Source organism: Rhincodon typus, chromosome 16 (genome assembly GCF_021869965.1).
Source record: "Rhincodon typus isolate 14 chromosome 16, sRhiTyp1.1, whole genome shotgun sequence".
In the NCBI taxonomy this organism is placed as follows: domain Eukaryota; kingdom Metazoa; phylum Chordata; class Chondrichthyes; order Orectolobiformes; family Rhincodontidae; genus Rhincodon; species Rhincodon typus.
The window spans coordinates 4,461,789-4,480,908 of NC_063347.1; the positions used below are offsets into that span (position 1 = coordinate 4,461,789).

At 44.0% G+C, this 19,120-nt stretch overlaps 1 protein-coding gene across 1 annotated transcript in view; it reads left to right on the forward strand.

The window, feature by feature from the left end:
- Positions 1–18,767, forward strand: part of LOC125485144 (monoglyceride lipase-like) — a 117,019-nt gene extending 98,252 nt beyond the window's left edge. Inside the window, exons 4-7 of the mRNA XM_048606579.1 lie at positions 2,078–2,188; positions 7,676–7,765; positions 12,522–12,737; positions 18,457–18,767. Coding sequence (XP_048462536.1) covers positions 2,078–2,188; positions 7,676–7,765; positions 12,522–12,737; positions 18,457–18,579 — 540 coding nt within the window. The 3' untranslated portion in view covers positions 18,580–18,767. The remainder of the gene's footprint in view (positions 1–2,077; positions 2,189–7,675; positions 7,766–12,521; positions 12,738–18,456) is intronic.
- The last annotated feature ends 353 nt before the right edge of the window (positions 18,768–19,120 follow it).

The following is a 19,120-nucleotide window of genomic DNA, read 5'->3' on the forward strand; positions in this document are numbered from 1 at the left end:
CATTTCAAGCCCACCGACTCCCACAGCTACCTAGAACACACCTCCTCCCACCCACCTTCCTGCAAAAATGCCATCCCCTATTCCCAATTCCTTCACCTCCGCTGCATCTGTTCCCAGGATGAGGCATTCCACTCCTATACATCTCAGTTGTCCTCATTTTTCAAGGACCGTAACTTCCCCCCCTCAGTGGTCGAGAACGCCCTCAACTGTGTCTCCCACATTTCCCGCAACTCATCCCTCACACCCCGTCCATGCAATAAGAACCAAAAAAGAATCCCCCTCGTCCTCACGTACCACCCCACCAACCTCCGGATCCAACGCATCATCCTCCGACACTTCCGCCATCTGCAATCCGACCCCACCACCAAAGACATCTTTCCCTCCCCACCCTTATCTGCTTTCCAGAGGGACCACTCTCTCCGTGACTCCCTTGTCCGCTCCACGCTCCCCTCCAGCCCCACCACACCCGGCACTTTTCCCTGCAACCACAGGAAGTGCTACACCTGCCCCCATACCTCCTCCCTCACCCCCATCCCAGGCCCCAAGAAGACTTTCCACATCAAGCAGATGTTCACCTGCACATCTGCCAATGTGGTATACTGCATCCACTGTATCCGTTGTGGCCTCCTCTACATCGGGGAAACCAAGCGGAGGCTTGGGGACCGCTTTGCAGAACACCTACACTCGGTTCGCAATAAACAACTGCGCCTCCCAGTCGCGAACCATTTCAACTCCTCCTCCCATTCCTCAGACGACATGTCCATCCTGGGCCTCCTGCAGTGCCACAACGTTGCTACCCGAAGGTTGCAGGAACAGCAACTCATATTCCGCTTGGGAACCCTGCAGCCCAATGGTATCAATGTGGATTTCACAAGCTTCAAAATCTCCCCTCCCCCTACCACATCCCAAAACCAGTCCAGCTCGTCCCCGCCTCCCTAACCTGTTCTTCCTCCCACCTATCCCCTCCTCCCACCTCAAGCCGCACCCCCATCTCCTACCTACTAACCTCATCCCGCCCCCTTGACCTGTCCGTCCTCCCTGGACTGACCTATCCCCTCCCTAACTCCTCACCTACACTCACCTTTACTGGCTCCACCCCCGCCTCTTCGACCTGTTTGTTTCCTCTCCACCTATCCTCTCCTCTATCCATCTTCTATCCGCCTCCGCCTCTCTCCCTATTTATTTCAGAACCCCCTTCCCCTCCCCCTTTTCTGATGAAGGGCCTAGGCCCGAAACGTCAGCCTTTCTGCTCCTATGATGCTGCTTGGCCTGCTGTGTTCATCCAGCTCTGCACCTTGTTGTCTCTGATTCTCACTCGCGTCTGGTCAGGCCCCACGAGAGACCCACCCGCATACATAACTGTCAGTCTGACTCTAACCCCCAACAGCACAGGTGAAATTCACCCAGGAGAGCAGCGCAAAGTGCACACCAATTGTTAATACATCTCACACAACTTGCTTTTCTATTGATGTAGGAGTTTGTCCCTGTAACCAACACCTGCCTACAATCCTCCAAGAACTGTATGTTCCTCCAATTTTGGCTACTTTACTATCCCCACTTCCTTCACTCCACTATTGGTGGCCTCGACTTCAGTTGCCTGGGCCCCATGTTCTCCTTCGGGCTGTCTGTATCAATCTTTTTCTCTCTAACCCCTTACTCTGTCCAAGCTATGGATCACTTGTTGTGAAATCTCCACGTGACTCTAAGTGTGACATTGTATTTGATCGTGCTCTTGTTTTGGTAAACCAAAGGTGCTGTGTAAATGCGTGTTGTCGCTAAGGGGAGGGGATAACTGGGCAGGGTGTGAAAATGGCTCCTGATGTTCACTTGCTCCTTCACCAATAAGATGAATATCACCCACCTCCCCTTCCCCCACTGAATCAAGCCACTGTCCTTGCGAGGATTGTCCCAGTATAGGCCAGGGACCAGACTCAGGTACTTCACAGTTGTGTAGACTCGGACTGCATTGGGTAGCGCCTGCACCGACTGAGCTACTGTGATGACTTTGCTCACCAGAGTGCATCAAGGGCTTTACTTTATCATGTTGTTCTAACTCTCATCTCCTTTTGCATTTTAGGGGGCATTGGTTGCAACCTATGTTTTCTATGACAGACCACTCGACATTTCTGGGTTGATTTTTATTGCGCCTTTGGTGTTAATGAACCCCACATCAGCAACACCTGGCAAGGTAAATAAAAAAGCCCTGAACACTTCATTTGCAAATAATTCAACCTGGCTCAGATACATTGCACTAGTTCTTGAAGTCTTTGACGTGAGAACACATTGGTGAGGTGCTTAGAGGACTTTCACTCAGTGATGGTGAAGGATTAGCTTGTTTCTGTCCAAGCACATGTCCCCTACAACCTGTATATCTTGATGGTGGAGGTCATGGGTTTGGAGAGTGCAATCACAGTGTGAATGGCTGTTCACTATTCAGGTGCAACTGGTGGTGGATGGCACAGATGCTTTTAAGAGGCAGTTGGATTAGCTCTTGAAGGACGGATGAACAGAAGGATTGTGCAGTTAGGGTGCAATGAAAAGAGGTGGGAGAAGAGAAGGCTATAGTCCTCGACTTCTTGCCTTTCTTCCACTGATATGTTCACGCCTCATTGTCCTGAGAGACAGAGTACATGGTGTCAACCAACACCTTTGATGCTTTTAGACAGAGATGGGCACCATGGGGACTGCAGTGCATTATTTCCCCTTCCAACTCCATTTTAATTTTGTCTCCTCTCTCTCTCTCACTCACTATCCTTCCCCTATTTTTGTTACTGTTGCTTTGCTCCTGGAGGACAGTGCTTGTTAATTGTTTAATTGGTAACACGGGTGATTTGGCAGTAGATCTTTATTTAAAGAAAATGTTAAAAATCTGTCTAATTCTGCCTGAAAAATTATTCAATGAGTGTGCTTCCGTTGGTCTCTGGGGCAGAGAGTTCCAAAGATTGTCTGAGAAAATAAAGTTTCTCTCATCTTTGTCTTAAATGGGAGGCCCCTTATTTTTAAACTATGTTTCTGGTTCCCCCAAGGGGAACCATCCTCTCAGCACTTTCCCTGTCAAGTCCCCTCAAGGGTACGGCTTATATAATTAATGGTAGGGCCTTGGGTAGTGTTGTAGAACAGAGGGAACTGGGGGTTCAGGTACATAATTCTTTGAAGTTTACATCACATATAGACAAGGTGGTGAAAAAGTCATTCGGCACACTTGCCTTTGTTGCTCAGTCCTTTGAGTATAGGAGTTGGGAGGTCATGTTGAAGTTGTACAGGACATTGGTGAGGCCTCTTCTGGAGTACTGTGTCCAGTTCTGGTCGCCAAGTTATAGAAAAGATAGTATTAAGCTGGAGAGTGTTTGGAAGAGATTTACCAGGATGTTGCCGGGTATGGAAGCTTTGAAGAAAGGCTGGGTGGGCTGGGATGTTTTTCACTGGAGTGTAGGATGTTAACAGGCAACCTTATAGAAGTCTATAAAATATTGAGGAGTATTGATAACGTTATTGGTAGGTGTCATTTCCCTAGGGTGGCAGAGTTCAAGACTGAGGGCCACATATTTGGGGTGAAAGAAGAGAAATTTAAAATGACATAAAGGGTAAATTTTTTATACAGAGGGTGGTTTGCATGTGGAATGAACTTCCTGAGGAAGTGGTGGATATGGGCACATTTAAAAAGTTTAAAAGACATTTGGGTAAGTGCATGAATGGGAAAGGTTTGGAGATATATGGACCGGGAGGAGCAGGTGGGACTTGTTTAGTTTGGGATTAGGGCTGGCCTGGACTGGTTGGACCGAAGGGTCTGTTTCCATGCTGTATGACTCTATGACTCTATGATCCTAAGGCCACCTCTCATTCTCCTCAACTCCAATTGGGAGAGGACCAGCCTGTGCGACCTGTTTCATCATTCGGTAAAACCCTCCAGTCCAAGTAGAAATTAAGTGAACCTTCACTGATCTGCTTCTTGTGTATTCACATCTTTTCTTAAATAATAAGAACATAGTACTCTACATGTAACCTCATCACAATGCCATACAACTGTAGCGAAACATTCCCTCTTTCATATTCCATTCCCTTTGCAATAAGTCATAACATTGCATTAGCTTATCTGATCAATTGCTGCACTTGCATACTAACCTTTAGTGATTAATGCACCAGCACACCCAGATCTGCCCTTACCTCAGAATTCTTCCGTCTCCCCGCATTGGAATAATATGCTGCTTTTCTACTCTTGCTGTCAAAATGGACAAATTTCACTTTTTCCTACATTACACTATATTCCACCTGCCAAGTTTTTGCCCATTCACTTAACCTAAGAATATCACTTTGCAAACCCTTGCTTCACACCTCATTTTCCTATCTATCTTTGCATCATTGGCAAATCTAACAGCTATACATGCGGAACCTTCATCCAAATCTTATTTATAAAGTGTAACTAATTGAGAGCCTGCATTTATCCTTGTGACACACCATTCATCACATCCTGCCAGCCCAAAAATAACCCACTTATACACACCCTCTGCTTTCCATTCGTGAACTAGCTCTCTGTGCATGCTAATGTGTTGCCCCGTATGTTATGACCTCCTGTTTTGCATAGTAACTTTTAAATGTAGCACCTTTAGTGGACTGGGCTCAAAATGCCTACTCCAACTCCTAATTCTTATGTACCTTGTCAAATGCTTTCTGTAAGTCTAGGTACATTTTATACACTGGTTCCCCTGCATCTCCATTACCTGTTACTTTCTCAGAAGTCACATGACATCAGGTTATAGTCCAACAGGTTTATTTGAAATCAGTGCTCCGAAAGCTTGTGATTTCAAATAAACCTGTCGGACTATAACCTGGTGTCGTGTGACTTCTGACCTTGTCCACCCCAGTCCAACACCGGCACCTCCACATCACTGTTACTTTCTGAAAGAGCTCCAAAAAAATTAGTCAGCCCTTTCACAAAACCATGTTGACTCTGCCCTGATTGTATTAGGATTTTCTAAATAGTTGCTGTGAACTCCTTTCACTCTTTCTTGAATAGAGGAGTCACCTTTGCTCTTTTCCAATCTGATAGGACTTTTCCAGAATCCAGAGAATGTTGGAAAATTAAAACAAACCATGCCGACAGCTATTTCTTTTACCACCTAAGATGAAATTCAGCGGGATCTGAAAACTTGTCAGATTTTAATTCTTATAATTGCCTCAGCACCCTTTTCTTGCTATATATATTTTAATTTCCTTGCTCCCTGATTCCAAATTATTTCTCCACTTGCCTGGATGTGTGCAGCTCCAACAGCACTGAAGACTCTCAACACCACCCAGGACAAAGCTGCCCTCTTGAGTGGGACTCCATCCACTATTTTCAATACATTCTCCCTCCAGCACAGATGTACCGAGCTAATTCTTTGTATCAGTTACAAGATACACTGGAGGAACTTGTTAAGGTCCTTTCTGCAACACATTCCAAACCCATGAGCTCTGCCACTTAAAAGGCCAAGGGTAACAGATACATGGGAACACCACCAAGCTACTCCACTCACTATCCAGGCTTGGACATATTATCGATGTTCCTTCACTGTTGCTGAGTCAAAATTATGGAACTCCCTCCTGGACAGTGCTTTGAGAGTACCCCAACCACATGGACTACAACAGTATTGAACTGAAGATCTGGAGACATGGGTTCAACTTCTATTCTGGCAGCTGGCGAATTTAAATTGAATGAATTAAATAAATCTAGAATCTTGCATCAGCAATGGCAGCCATGAAAATATAGGCTTGCCTAAAAACCTCTCACTCATTAATAGACGGCACACGTTTAAGGTGAGAGGGGAAAGATTTAAAAGGGACCTGAGGAGCAACTTTGTCACACAGAGGGTGGTGCGTGTATGGAATGAGCTGCCAGAGGAAGTGGTAGTATAATTATAATATTTAAAAGGCATCAGGATGGGTATGTGAATAGGAAGGGTTTAGAGGGATATTGGCAAAATGCTGGCAAATCGGACTAGATCAGTTTAGGACATCTGGTAGGCAGAAAGGAGTTGGACCGAAGGGTCTGTTTCCATGTGGTGTAACTCTATGACTCTATGACAGTTCACCATCATCTTCTCAAGGGCAACTCCTTTGCAAGAAAAAAATAAATGACCACTTTGCACCAAAGTTGCAACATTATCCTACCCTTCCAGATTATTGCACAAATCCATGGCCCTTTGGAAGAAGAAATTCTGTTAGACCTCAATGCGCAAAGTCAGTTCAATGAAGGTTCACTTGATTGCTATTTGGAGGATTTTATCCAATAGTGAAAAAGGTGGGACATACTGGTCCTTTCCCCATTGGAGTTGAGGAGAATGAGACGTGACCTTATTGGATCATATAAGATCCTGAGAGAACTTGACAGCACAGATGCTGAGAGGATGATTCCCCTTGTGGGAGAGACTAGAACCAGAGACACAGTTTAAAATAAGGGGCCTCTCATGTAAGACAAAGATGAGAGAAACTTTATTTTCTCAGAGAATCTTTGGAAATCTCTGCCCCAGAAAGCAATGGAGGCGCAATCATTGAGTATTTTTTTCGGGCAGAAGTAGACAGATTTTTTACATGTTTTTAAAACATAAAACCACCACCAATTAAACAATTAATAAGCACTATCCACTAGGGGCAATGCAACAGTAACAAAACTGGGAGAAGGACAGGGAGTGAGAGAGCAGAGACAAAATTAAAATGGAGTTGGAAGGGGAAATAATGCACTGCAGTCCCTGCAGTGTCCACCTCACTCTATAAACATCAAGCACGTGCTCTCTCTCTCAGGACGCCAGGGAATGAACATATCTGTGGAAGAGAAGCAAGAAATTGAGGACTATGACCCTCTCTTCTCCCACCTCTTTTCATTACATCCTAACTGCACAATCCTTCTGTTCATCCGTCCTTCAAGAGCTAATCCAACTGCCTCTTAAAAGCATCTGTGCCATCCACCACCAGTTGCACCTGAATAGTGAACAGCCATTCACACTGTGATTGCACTCTCCAAACCCATGACCTCCACCATCTAGATGTACAAGGGCAGTAGGTACATGTGTTCTTGGACAGTCAGCGCCCAATTGTAAATACGTGAAACGTCCCTGATTGGCCCATGTTGGCTTTGTCAATTGTCCTTGTTAAGTTACGAAAGATAAATTCCTACCTTCGTTAACATTTCCTCATAAGATACGCTCCTGACAGATAACTGGGATACAAAATGTCAATAGCATGAATTGGCCCCTCAAGCCTCTGAATGAGATTTTCTCACCAGAGATTTACCATGAATCCCAGTTCCAGTATAGATTAAGCCCTCCATCATCTAGCCTCAATCCCAAGAACTTTCAGTCCAACAAGCCAGGAATTCTTTTAGGGCCAAGGATCTTCAGAGTGGATAGATGCTTAGGGCAAAGGAATTAAAAATGATCGGAAATAGATAGGAACGTGGAATTCAGAACATAACTAGATCAGCCATGATCATAGCAAATGGCAGGACTGGCTTGAGGGGCTGAATGGCATTCTCCTGCTCTCAATTTGTATATTTACACCTCTGGCATGCGCAAAGAAGCAAGGACATTGATTGGTCACTTCAGTTGTCACCTTCATACTTGTGTCATCACCATTTGGTGGATAAAGCAGCCACTTAAGGAACTGGACTTGCCTGTTGTTTTCTTTGCTCTCTACTTTCTAGATGTTCTTCTCCAAAATGGTGAACCACCTGCTGCCAAATGCTCCTCTGGGTTACATTGATCCCCGTGCAACATCAAGAGACGAAGCCCAGGTTGGTTTCTGATTATTTACTTCTAGTCGTGGCTTTGAATGAAGAATCTATTGGATCTTACTTTTATTTGCTTTTCACCACAGCAGCAACAGGAATCAGCAAGAGCCTAGGCCACTTCCCTCATTTAATTATTTCACTAGGTCTACTCAACAGAGCTGCAGTTTCTCCCAACAGGAATAACACTTCGCCCTTAATGCAATACAATTTCCCGAGTTACTTCCAAAACAAATACAGGAACAGTTGTTGGAATTTGGCCCATCAAGCCTGTGCTGGCATTTTGTTGGCTGTGGAAACGCTCAGACTTTTTAATCCCATTTAACTACAAATAAACAGACTTGGGTAGATGTTGAAATTTAAATTCATTAAAAATCTGGAATGAAGACTCTAATTGTTATATTCACTCATAGGACAGGGGTATTGCTGGCTGGGCCTCTCCTAGCTGCTTTTGAGAAGGTGGGGGTGAGCTGCCTTCTTGAACCGCTGCAGTCCATGTGCTGCAGGTTATCCGACAATGGAGTTAGGGAGGGAATTCCCAGGATTTTGATCAGCAACAGTGAAGGAATGTTGATATATTTCCAAGTCAGGATGGTGAGTGGATTGGAGGGGCACTTGTAGGAGGTGGTGTTTCCATGTATCCAATGCCTTTGTCTTTCTAGATGGAAGTGGTCGTGGGTTTGGAAAGTGCTGCCTGAGGATCTTTGGTGAATTTCTGCAGTGCATCTTGTAGATGGTACACACTGCTGCTACTGAGCGTCGGTGGTAGAGGGAGGGGATGCTTGTGGAGGCGGTGGATACTTATGGATGTGGTGCCAATCAGGTGGGCTGCTGTTGTCCTAGATGGTGTCAAGCTTCTTGAGTTTCATTGGAGCTGCACCTACCCAGGCAAGTGGAGACCTGCTGAGTCTCTCCAGCAATTTCTGTTTTTATTGCAGATCTCCAGCTCTGCATGAATGTTGATTGTGACAATAAATTTTCCACTGAGTGAAGATTCCTTCATATTTGTGAAGACCATACCGGTTTTGCACATCGATAGCAATGCACTGTCCATGTGCTTGTTTGACATCACTAGCCTGCATCACTCAAGGAAGCCATAAACATCTGAACTGCAATACTATACCATGGTGATCCAGACCATGGTGTAAGTCGGTATAATTGAACTGATCAGCTCAGCAACTCACACAGTTGAGTTTCGTTTTAACATCTTGTTTGCCCAAATAGGTGGCGTTGCTATGGGATCCCCACTTGACCTACTCTCACAAATGTCTCTGTTGGATTCCGTGAGTATCATCAGTGGAATGACAGCTAACTTCTTACATCTTGTCTCGGCCAATATGTAAACACAAGACCTAAATCCATCCTGTGGAAAAATTTCCTGACATGTCCTAATGGACTCCATCCTTCACCTCAAATTTGCCTTCGACATGGAGTCCTGGTTATTGATGTATGTAGCTTCCAGTACATGCAAATGTACCACACTGTGAGCCCAAACTTGTTGCCACCGTAATTCTTAGCACAATCGGGATAATTTAGTTTATAAAACCTTTTTATCAAAACAGTTATCTAAAATATATATTGTGTTTTGACTAGACCTCTGTTCATTGGAGTTAAGAAGAATGAGGGAATCTCATTGAAAGATATAAAATTCTGACAGGGTTGGACAGATTGGATGCTGGTATAATGGGTCCCCTAACTGGTGGGTGTGTAAAACAATTGGTCATGGTCTCAGAATATGGGATAGGTCATTTAGAACTGAGATGATAATGCGGCCTTAAAGCGCATAAAGGTGAATTAATCCCTTGGGCCGGATCAAGTCCATCCTTGGATGTTGTGGGAGTCTAGGGAAGAAATTGCAGAGGCCCTTGCAGAGATTTTTCTTGATCTTTAGCTACTGGTGAAGTTCTGGAAGACTGGAGAGTGGCTTATGTTGTACCATTGTTTAAGAAAGGTAGCAAAGACAAGCCAGGGAACTACAGGCCAGTGAGCCTGACATCAGTGGTAGGCAAGTTATTGGAGAGGATACTGAGGGACAGGATCAACCAACATTTCGATAGTCAAGAACAAAGTTGCTGGAAAAGCTCAGCAGGTCTGGCAGTATCTGTGAAGAAAAAAATCAGAGTTAACGTTCTGAGGAGGGGTCACCTTCCCATACCCAAAAGTTTAACTCTGATTTTTTCTTCACAGATGCTGCCAGACCTGCTGAGCTTTTCCAGAAACTTTGTTTTTGTTCCTGATTTACAGCATCTACAGTTCATCTGGTTTTTATTTGGACAGTCAAAGTCTGATTAGGGATAGTTAGCATGGATTTGTGTGCAGGAAGTCATGTTTGACAAATCTTTTAGAGTTTTTCAAAGAGGTAACCAAGATGATAGATGAGGGAAGGGCGGTGTTATGTGGACTTTAGTAAGGCCTTTGACAAGGTCCCGCGCAGCAAGCTAGTCATGAAGGTTAGGTCGCGTGGGATCCAGGGAGAGCTAGCTAATTGGATTCAAAACTGGCTCATTGGTAGAAAGCAGAGGGTGATGGTTGAAGGTTGTTTCTCAGACCGGAGGCCTGTGACTAGTGGTGTGCCACAGGGGTCGGTGTTGGGACCTTTGTTATTCATTATTTACGTAAATATTTACATGTGAATATATGAGGCATGATTAATAAGTTTGCGGATGGACCAAATGCAGGCAATTGGAACTAGCTGAGTGGGCACCATGGTCAGCATGGACCAGTTTGGGCCAAAGGGCCTGTTTCCATGTTGTATTACTCTATGACTCCATGACTCGAAAGCTTTTCATTCAGGAGGGTGAGAATGGGCAAAAAAGTGTCAGATGGAAATATAATTAAAGAAAATGACAGTTTCTGCACTTCGGCAGACATAGGAGAGAAGCTGAACATTACTTAAGTTGAGAAATATTGAAGAAAGCGACCAGAGAGATTTGGTGGTCCTTGTCCATGAATCACAAAAAACTAGTGGGCAGTAGGGAAGGCAAATGGAATGATGGCCTTTATGTCAAAGGGAGTGGAATATAAAAGTAGGAGGTTTTGCTAAAACTCCGTAAGTCAGTAGTCAGACCACAGCTGGAATACTGTAAATAGTTTTGAGGCCCTTCTGTAAGGAAAGATAGACTGGTGTTGGAGGCAGACCAGAGAAAGTTCACTCGACTGATCCAGGAATGGAGGAAACCAAAACAGAGAATGATGGACAAACAAAACAGAAACACTTGTATTAGGTGGAATTGCTGGAGCTTTTTTCATCACCTGTCTGCCTTTGAACATCTATGTTTTAATGCTTTCTCCAACTTCCTCTGTGTTTATAAGGCAGTAATGCAGGTCAATGGATTTCTTTATTGCAGAGGGCTGTGGAGGTTGGGTCATTACGAATATTCAAGGCTGAAATAGGTAGATTTTTAATCATAAGGGAATGATGGGAGTGATGGCAAAAAGGCAGCATTTATTTCCCATCCCTAATTGCCCAGGGGACATTTAAGAGTCAACAACATCGCTGTGGGTCTGGACTCATATGTAGGCCAGACAAGGTAAGGATGGCAGTTTGCTTCCCCAAAAGGGCATTAGTGAACCAAAAAGATCTTCCCTAAAATCGATAACAGTTTCATGGTCATCATTAAAGTCTTAACTCCAGATTATTTATTGAATTCAAATTCCACGACCTGTCATGACAGGATTCAAACCCAGGTCCCCAGAACATTACCTCAGTTTCTGGATGAATATTCTAGTGATAATACTACAAGGCCATCGCCTACCAATGCTGAGTTTCTCTAGCATTCTCTATGTTTGTTTCAGATTTCTACCGCCCGCAGTATTTTATTTCTATTACCAGGTATGTGGGATCTATCTTATGAGGAGAGGTTGAGTGATTTGGGCCTGTGCTCTTTAGAGTTTAGATGAATGGAAGGTAACCGTATTGAAATGTACACAATTCTCAAAGGACTTGACAGGGTAGGAGATGTTTCCCATTGTGAGAGAGTCTAGGAACAGAGGGCATCATCTTGGAATAGGGGTCACCAAGTTAGGACAGAGATGAGGAGGAATTTCTTCTCTTGGAGGGTAGAGAATCCGTGGAATTCTTTACCACAGTAGATTGTCACAGCTGGGATATTAAGCATGTACAAGTTTGAGATTTTTAATCAGTAAGGGAATCAAGGGTTATGGAGAAAAGACGGGAAACAGGAGTTGAGGATTATTCGATTTGTCACGATTTCATTGAATGGTAGAGCAGACTCGATGGGTTGAATGGCTGAAGTCATATAGTGAGCCTGAGAAATTATCTATTCCATTAGGCTATGGTAATGGCAAGTCACTGAGTATATCAAAGTAGATGTCTAGAATCTAAAGGCATCAAGTGTATGGGGAGAGTGCAAGAATATGGTGTTGAGTTAAGAGAATCGCCCATAATCCTTTTGAATGGTACAGCAGATTCAATGGGCTGAATAGCCTACACCTATTTTCAAAATTTGCTTTGCCAAGGATTCTCAATTTCAGAACTGAAACAGCAAACAGTTCCACTTCCAGCTCTGATTTCAGTTGGTTTGATCCGATGTGGGGATTGCTTGATACTCTGTTGAAGTCACGGCACAAGATGTCTGTTACTTTAGAGATAGTAGGAAGAGATAACAAGGTGTAGAGCTGGATGAACACAGCAGGCCAAGCAGCATCAGAGGAGCAGGAAGGCTGATGTTTCGGGCCTAGACCCTTCTTCAGTTACTTTGGTCTGTTACTTTGCTCTGTCTGTTAACTTTGGTTCTTACAGGTGGAAGATTACATAAATGACCCTCTCAACTGCCACGTACCTGTCAGGGTGCGATTCGCTTTTGAGGTGTTAACTGCACTGAGCAAAGTCGAGAAAGTATTTCCCATCATCACAGTGCCGTTGCTGATATTACACGGTGAAATGGACAAACTATCTGATGTCAGAGGGTCCTATATCATGTATGGGAAAGTAGCCAGCACGGACAAAACATTTAAGGTAATGTATGCTTCCCTGAACAACAGCCAAGTTAAACCGGTATAATATATTTTTTTTTGGTCAAATCAGTTCCACCAAGGCTTTTAACAAAATCACTGATTGAAAAAGTTAATGTTAAATCTGTATAAGGTTACAGTTAGAGATGCACACAATCTCTCAAAACTCAATAGGGCAGCATGGTGGCTCAGCGATTCGCATCGCTGTCTTGCAGCTCTAGGGACCTGAGTTCAATCCCAGCCTCGGGTGACTGTCTGTGCGGAGTCTACATGTTCTCCCTGTGTCTGTGCGGGTTCCTTCCCACAGTCCAAAGATGTGCAGGTTAGGTGGATGGGCCATGCAAAAGTGTCCAGGGATGTGCAGGCCGGTGGGTTAGCCATGGATAAATGTGGGGTTACAAGGACAGGGGCTTGGTCTGGGTGGGATGCCATTTGGAGGATCAGTGAAGACCTTAGGCTGAATGGTCTCTTTCCACACTGTAGGGATTCTATGGAATATTTTAAAAAAAAGACAAATTCTCACACCTTGACAACACTGAAAGGTTAATAATTCACAGACACTTACAGTCTCCTTGGTGCCTTTCTCCTGTTTAAAAAATCACCTTAATCCCAGAGAGACGCTCTCTCACTAGAGAGAGACAGAGATGGCTAGCAGTGGTTTAACCTGAGGGTCACATCGCTTTGGGTAAGGGGAGAGGTTGAGAAGGGGAGTCATTTGTGGTAACCTCAGCCACTGTAATCTCCTGATTATAGTGTGATGGTACCAATGGCATGTCTTTTTTTTGACCATTTTCCAAAGCACCCCCACCGTTATCCACAATTTTCCAGACTGTCTGCAGAATACACTTTGAAATTTGACTTCCAATGACAACTAACCTCCATTCACACAACACCTTAAACATAGCAAAACAGTCCAGGTTACTAAAAAAATGTCTGATACCAAGTCACATACCAAGCCATTAGGGCAAATGATCAAAAACTTCATCATATAGGATAAGTTTTACAGAAGAGAAACAAAGGAGAAGAGATACTGAAGGAGGGAATTTCAGGGCTTAGGAATTGGGTAGCTCATGGCATGGTTACCAATGGTTTGATTTGATTTATTACTGTGACATGTACTGAGATACAGTGAAAGTGTCTTACATGCTCTTCAGGCAGACCATACTACACATCAGAGTAACAGAACAGAGTGCAGGATACAGTGTTACAGCTACAGACCAACATTAAAATTAAAGAGGTCCATTCAAAAGTCTGATGACAGCGGGGAAGAAGCTGTTCTTGAATCTGTTGGTAGATGTATACAGACTCTTATATTTTCTGCCTGATGGAAGAGGGTGGTAGAGAGTATAACTGGGGTGGGAGGGGGGTCTTTGATCATGTTAGTTGCTTTCCTGATGCAGCGAGAAGTATAGATTAAGTCAATGGATGGGAGGCTGGTTTGTGTGATGGACTGGATTGTGTTCACGACTCTCTGTAATTTCCTGTGATCTTGGGAAGAGTAGTTGCCACGCCATGCTGTAATGATCCAGGTAGGATGCTTTCTGTAGCTCTTCTGTAAAAATTGGGAAGAGTCTTTGTGGACATGCTGGATTTCCTTAGCTTCCTAAGGAAGTAGAGGCATTGTCATGTTTTCTTGATTGTAGTGTCAACGTAGGTGGACCAGAACAAACTGTTGGTGATCATCACTCCCAGGAACCTGATACTGTCGACCATCTCCACCTCAGCACCATTGATATAGTGATCCACTCCACTTCCTGAAGTCAGCAAATAAAATCGGGGAATGTTCAAGAAGATAGAATTGAAAGAGGGTAATGATTTTACAGTGCTGGCAGAACCTTTCTTTTAATTTGTTTATGGGACAAGGGTATCACTGGTTAGGCCATGATTTATTGCCTACCCCTAATTTGCCCAGAGGGCAGTTCAGAGTCAACCACATTGCTGTGGACCCAGAGTCACATGTAGACTAGACTAGGTAGGAATGGCAGATTTCCCTCCCTAAAAGACACTTGTCATAAAGTCGACATAGGTCTACAGCATAGAAAAAGGCCTTTCACCCTGTCAAGTCTGTGCTGGTCAAAAATAATACCTAGATGTTAGAACAGGACAGCACAGAACAGGCCATTTGGCCCACCATGTTCATGCCAACCACGATGCCATTCTAAACTATTCCCATCTGCCTTCTCATAGTCTGTATCCCTCTATTCCCTGCCTCTTCATGTGTCTGTCTAAATGCCTCTTAAACATTGGCATCTTATCTGCTTCTACCACCTCCGCTGGCATCATGTTCCAGGCACCAAGCACCCTCTATGTAAAAACCTTTCCTCACACATCTCCCTTAAACTTTCCCCCTCTCACCTTAAACCTATGCCCTTTAGTATTTGACATTTCCACTCTGGGAAACAGTCTCTAACTATCCACCCTATCCATGCCTCTCATGATTTTATATACTTTGATCAGGTTGCCCTCAACCTCTGATGCTCTAGTGAAAACAATCCAAGTTTGGCCAATGTCTCTTCGTAGCTAATACACTCCAACGCAGGTATCTAGTAATAGCAAGCCAAATGGGAATTTTACAGCAATCAGGAGATGTTACACAGTCTCCATTAGGCTGGCTATATAAATGAATTCAAATTTCACTGTCTGCCATGGCAGGATTCAAATCTGTGTCCCCAGATGATTACTCTCTCAGAGCTGGGGATTACTAGTCCAGTAACATTACCACTACGTCACAAATCAAGGCATGACTTAACCAAGGGTCAATATAGCCTCACAGACTTTTGATGGATGAACACGATTTGATGCAAGCCAGGATACTGATTGAAAAGTTCACGCTTAGAGTAGAACGTGGGAGGCCATCATGAGAGCGAATTGGAATTTCAAGCCTGGAGGCATGAAGGTGGGGTTTCAGCAGCAGATGGACTAAGACAGGGTGGGCTAGGGCAATGTTAGGTAGGGTGAAGTAGGCCATGATTCCCAGTGCACACTCTCAAGCAGTCAGCTTTACAACAACAGTTCTGAGGAAGGGTCACCAGACCCGAAACGTTAGCTCTGATGTTTTTTCTTCACAGATGCTGCCAGGCCTACTGAGCGTTTCCAGCAACTTCTTTTTTTGTTCCTGATTTACAGCATCCGCAGTTCTTTCGGTTTTTATTCAGTCACTTTTACAGTTCTTTCAAACAATTACCAATTTGGTAGAAACCATCAAATTTTTTTTGTTTAAAAAAAGATTTCCAAAACATGAAAATCCAAGAATTTATTTAAAACATAGACTCACAACATTCCATGGTGTAAAACTGAAGCATTGTTCGCCAAGAAAGCACTTTCTTATTCCTTCCTGTGAGCTAACTAGCATTTGTTGCCTTTCCCTAACTGCTCAGAAGGCAGTTAAAAGTCAACCACATAACTTGAGGTTTTGACTGAATGTAGGTCAGACCAGGTAAGGATTTTCTCCCTAAATAATGTAGGTGAACCAGATGGGTTTTTACGACAGAGACAGTAGGAACTGCAGATGCTGGAGAATCCGAGACAACAAGATGCAGAGCTGGATGAACACAGCAGGCCAAGCAGCATCATAGGAGCAAAAGGAAATTGATGATAGCGTCATGGTTACCTTAAATCTAACCAATCTCAGCTACAAGGTTCTTCAAGACTCTGTTTTCCTCACACGGGTCATACAGTATCATTACACCACAGAAAGTGGCCACTTGGCCCATCATGTCTATGCCAGCTCAAAAGCCAGCCTAATCCCACCTTCCTTATGATGGGTCGGAACATACCCAGAATTATTCCCTTGGCCCTAACCATATTAGCCTCCCTAAGCTTTGAAACAACAGATGCTATCATAACGATTCCACGTGAAATCCTTCATTGGAATCTCCCTTGTGATCCTTTTCCTTAGCCCAGACATGATTAGCTCATCATATGTGATGGCTGGTATTAGTGGTTCAGTGCTGTCTAACTGCAGGGTTTGTTAGAACTTGGAACATAGAATCCCTACAGTGTGGAAACAGGCCCTTCGGCCCAACAAGTCCACACTGACCTTTGATGCATCCCACCCAGACCCATTCCCCTCTAACTCACCTAAGCTACACATCCCTGAACACTATGGGAAATTTAGCATGGCCAATCCACCTAGTCTGCACATCTTTTGACTGTGGGAGGAAACTGGAGCACCTGGAGGAAACCGACACAGACACAGGGAGAATGTGCAAACTCCACACAGACAGTCGCCTGAGGGTGGAATTGAACCCTGGTCCCTAGTGCTGTGAGGCAGCAGTGCTAACCACTGAGCCACTGTGTTGTTCCAGAAAATACGATCGCAGGGTGATCACGGTTAGAAGGGAAGCTTAGAACTAAAGGTCACAATTTAAGAAAAACAGGTCACTCTTTGAAGGTAGAGATTTGGAGAAATGTTTTCTCTCTGAGGGTTTAGTTATTTGGTATTCCCTTCCTCAGGGACTAGTCAGGTCATTGAATTTATTCGGGGGGGGGTTAGATATATTTCTGATCCAGGAAGGAGTCAAAGGTTATGGGGCAAGGAGAGGGCAGGGTAGACAGGAAACTGGAGCTGAGACCACAACCAAATCAGCCGTGGTATTATTGAATGGTGTAGGAGGCCTGAAGGGCCGAATCGCCTATTCCTGCTGCTTGTTCCTATGTTCATGACTTCCAGCATCAGACAGGTGGACAGCCTGAACAACCATCCCCTCCTTCTTCCCACTAACTTCACTCAACTGCAACATCCCCTCTGCCTCACTGCCTTCTCCACCCACATTGTTCATTCATACAGTACATCCAAGGTCCAACTCAGTGGTATCATTATTCCAAAGGAATGCCTTGAGTCCACCAATGGATAAAAACAATGCAACAAAGGTAAATGAGATTAGTATTGTTGTCATGCAACTTGTATCGGTTAACAGCAAGCTTGCCTGTGATACGTGTAAAAGGAATTGAAGCACGTCATCTTTGCTGATGGTCCAGTGAGTTATCAGAGATGCACACAGAATACAATACAAGCACGTTAGGGCTCTTGAGGCACACTGATAGTGACCCGACCAGGAGGCCCAGGTTCAAGCCCCACCTGCTCCAATGGTGTGTCTTAACATCTCTGAACAGGTTGTTTAATAAATATCTACAGAGACATAATACAGTTCAGACCAACTGGTCAATGCCAACGTGTGTGTTTTAGCAGAGGCAGTAAAAGGTCCACTGATTGAGAAATATTAAGGGATATGGGCCACAGGCAGCTACATAGAATTAGGCCACAGATCAGCCATGATCTCATTAAATGGTGGATAGCCTCAAGGGGCTGAATGGAATTTTCCTCTTGCTATGTCTGTGCATCTGTTTCCATGTTTGTGGCAAACGGCTAAGCATCTTGTATCACCAGTTAAAAAGGAACAGGGCTTCCTGCCCAAAGTTCTTCACTGAGATAACGGCTCTGCAACCGAACTCATGGGTTATTCATCTTGTTCAATGTTGCTGGGATATCAGTGTGTCACAAAACAACTTCCACTTTGGCCCTCATAATGGGAACAGTAATTCAGGGTACACAGAGCATTCACAGAATTATTACAGCACTGAAGGAGGCCATTCAGCCCATCAAATAACCGATTACTGATTGGTTTCTGTAGTGTAATCATGCATGGTTTCAATGCCAATCATTGCACTGCCCTTTAATCACCATCGTCTCTATCTCTGTCTCTCTTTCTCTCTTGCACCAGGTCTTCAATAATTGTTTTCACGAGCTCCAAAACGAGTTGCCAGAGGTTGTTGCTGAAGTTATGCTCCTGATTGATAAATGGCTGGAGCAAAGATTACCAAAGCCGCAGGAAGTCAATATTTAACATGAAACTGCGAAGCATAAAAAGGAACTGTTTCATTTACCTTAGGGTTGAATACACTGGGGGTAAAGATGGTGAAGGGAGTACAACCAATTCCAAACCATCTAAGCAACAAAATAAAAGCTTTCTGAAGAAAGGAATTTCATGGAAAAAGAAACATCTGTTCATCTACTTGTCATGCAGCAGAACTTCACGATTCAATACAACCAAGAAATTTGAAAACCATACTGACTTAGTTTGCTCTTTGTGTCTGTGTGGAAGATTATTTCTTCCAATCTCAGTCAATACTTCTCAAGCCCAGACCGGTGATCACCATCTCTTCTTATCCTGAGCTATGGGTCAGGACATAGACACAAGACCTTTCAAAATTACAATTCACAGGCAACAACATATATCACAATATACTTGGGATTGGGAGTGCAATAAAGGCAAATTGTAGGTTCAAATCCAAGCAATGGTAACCTTGTTGATCTCATGAGAGCCAAGCTGCTCAGGAGTATAATGCCACCCACACTGCCAACTCCCCTCCCCCAACAAATTGACA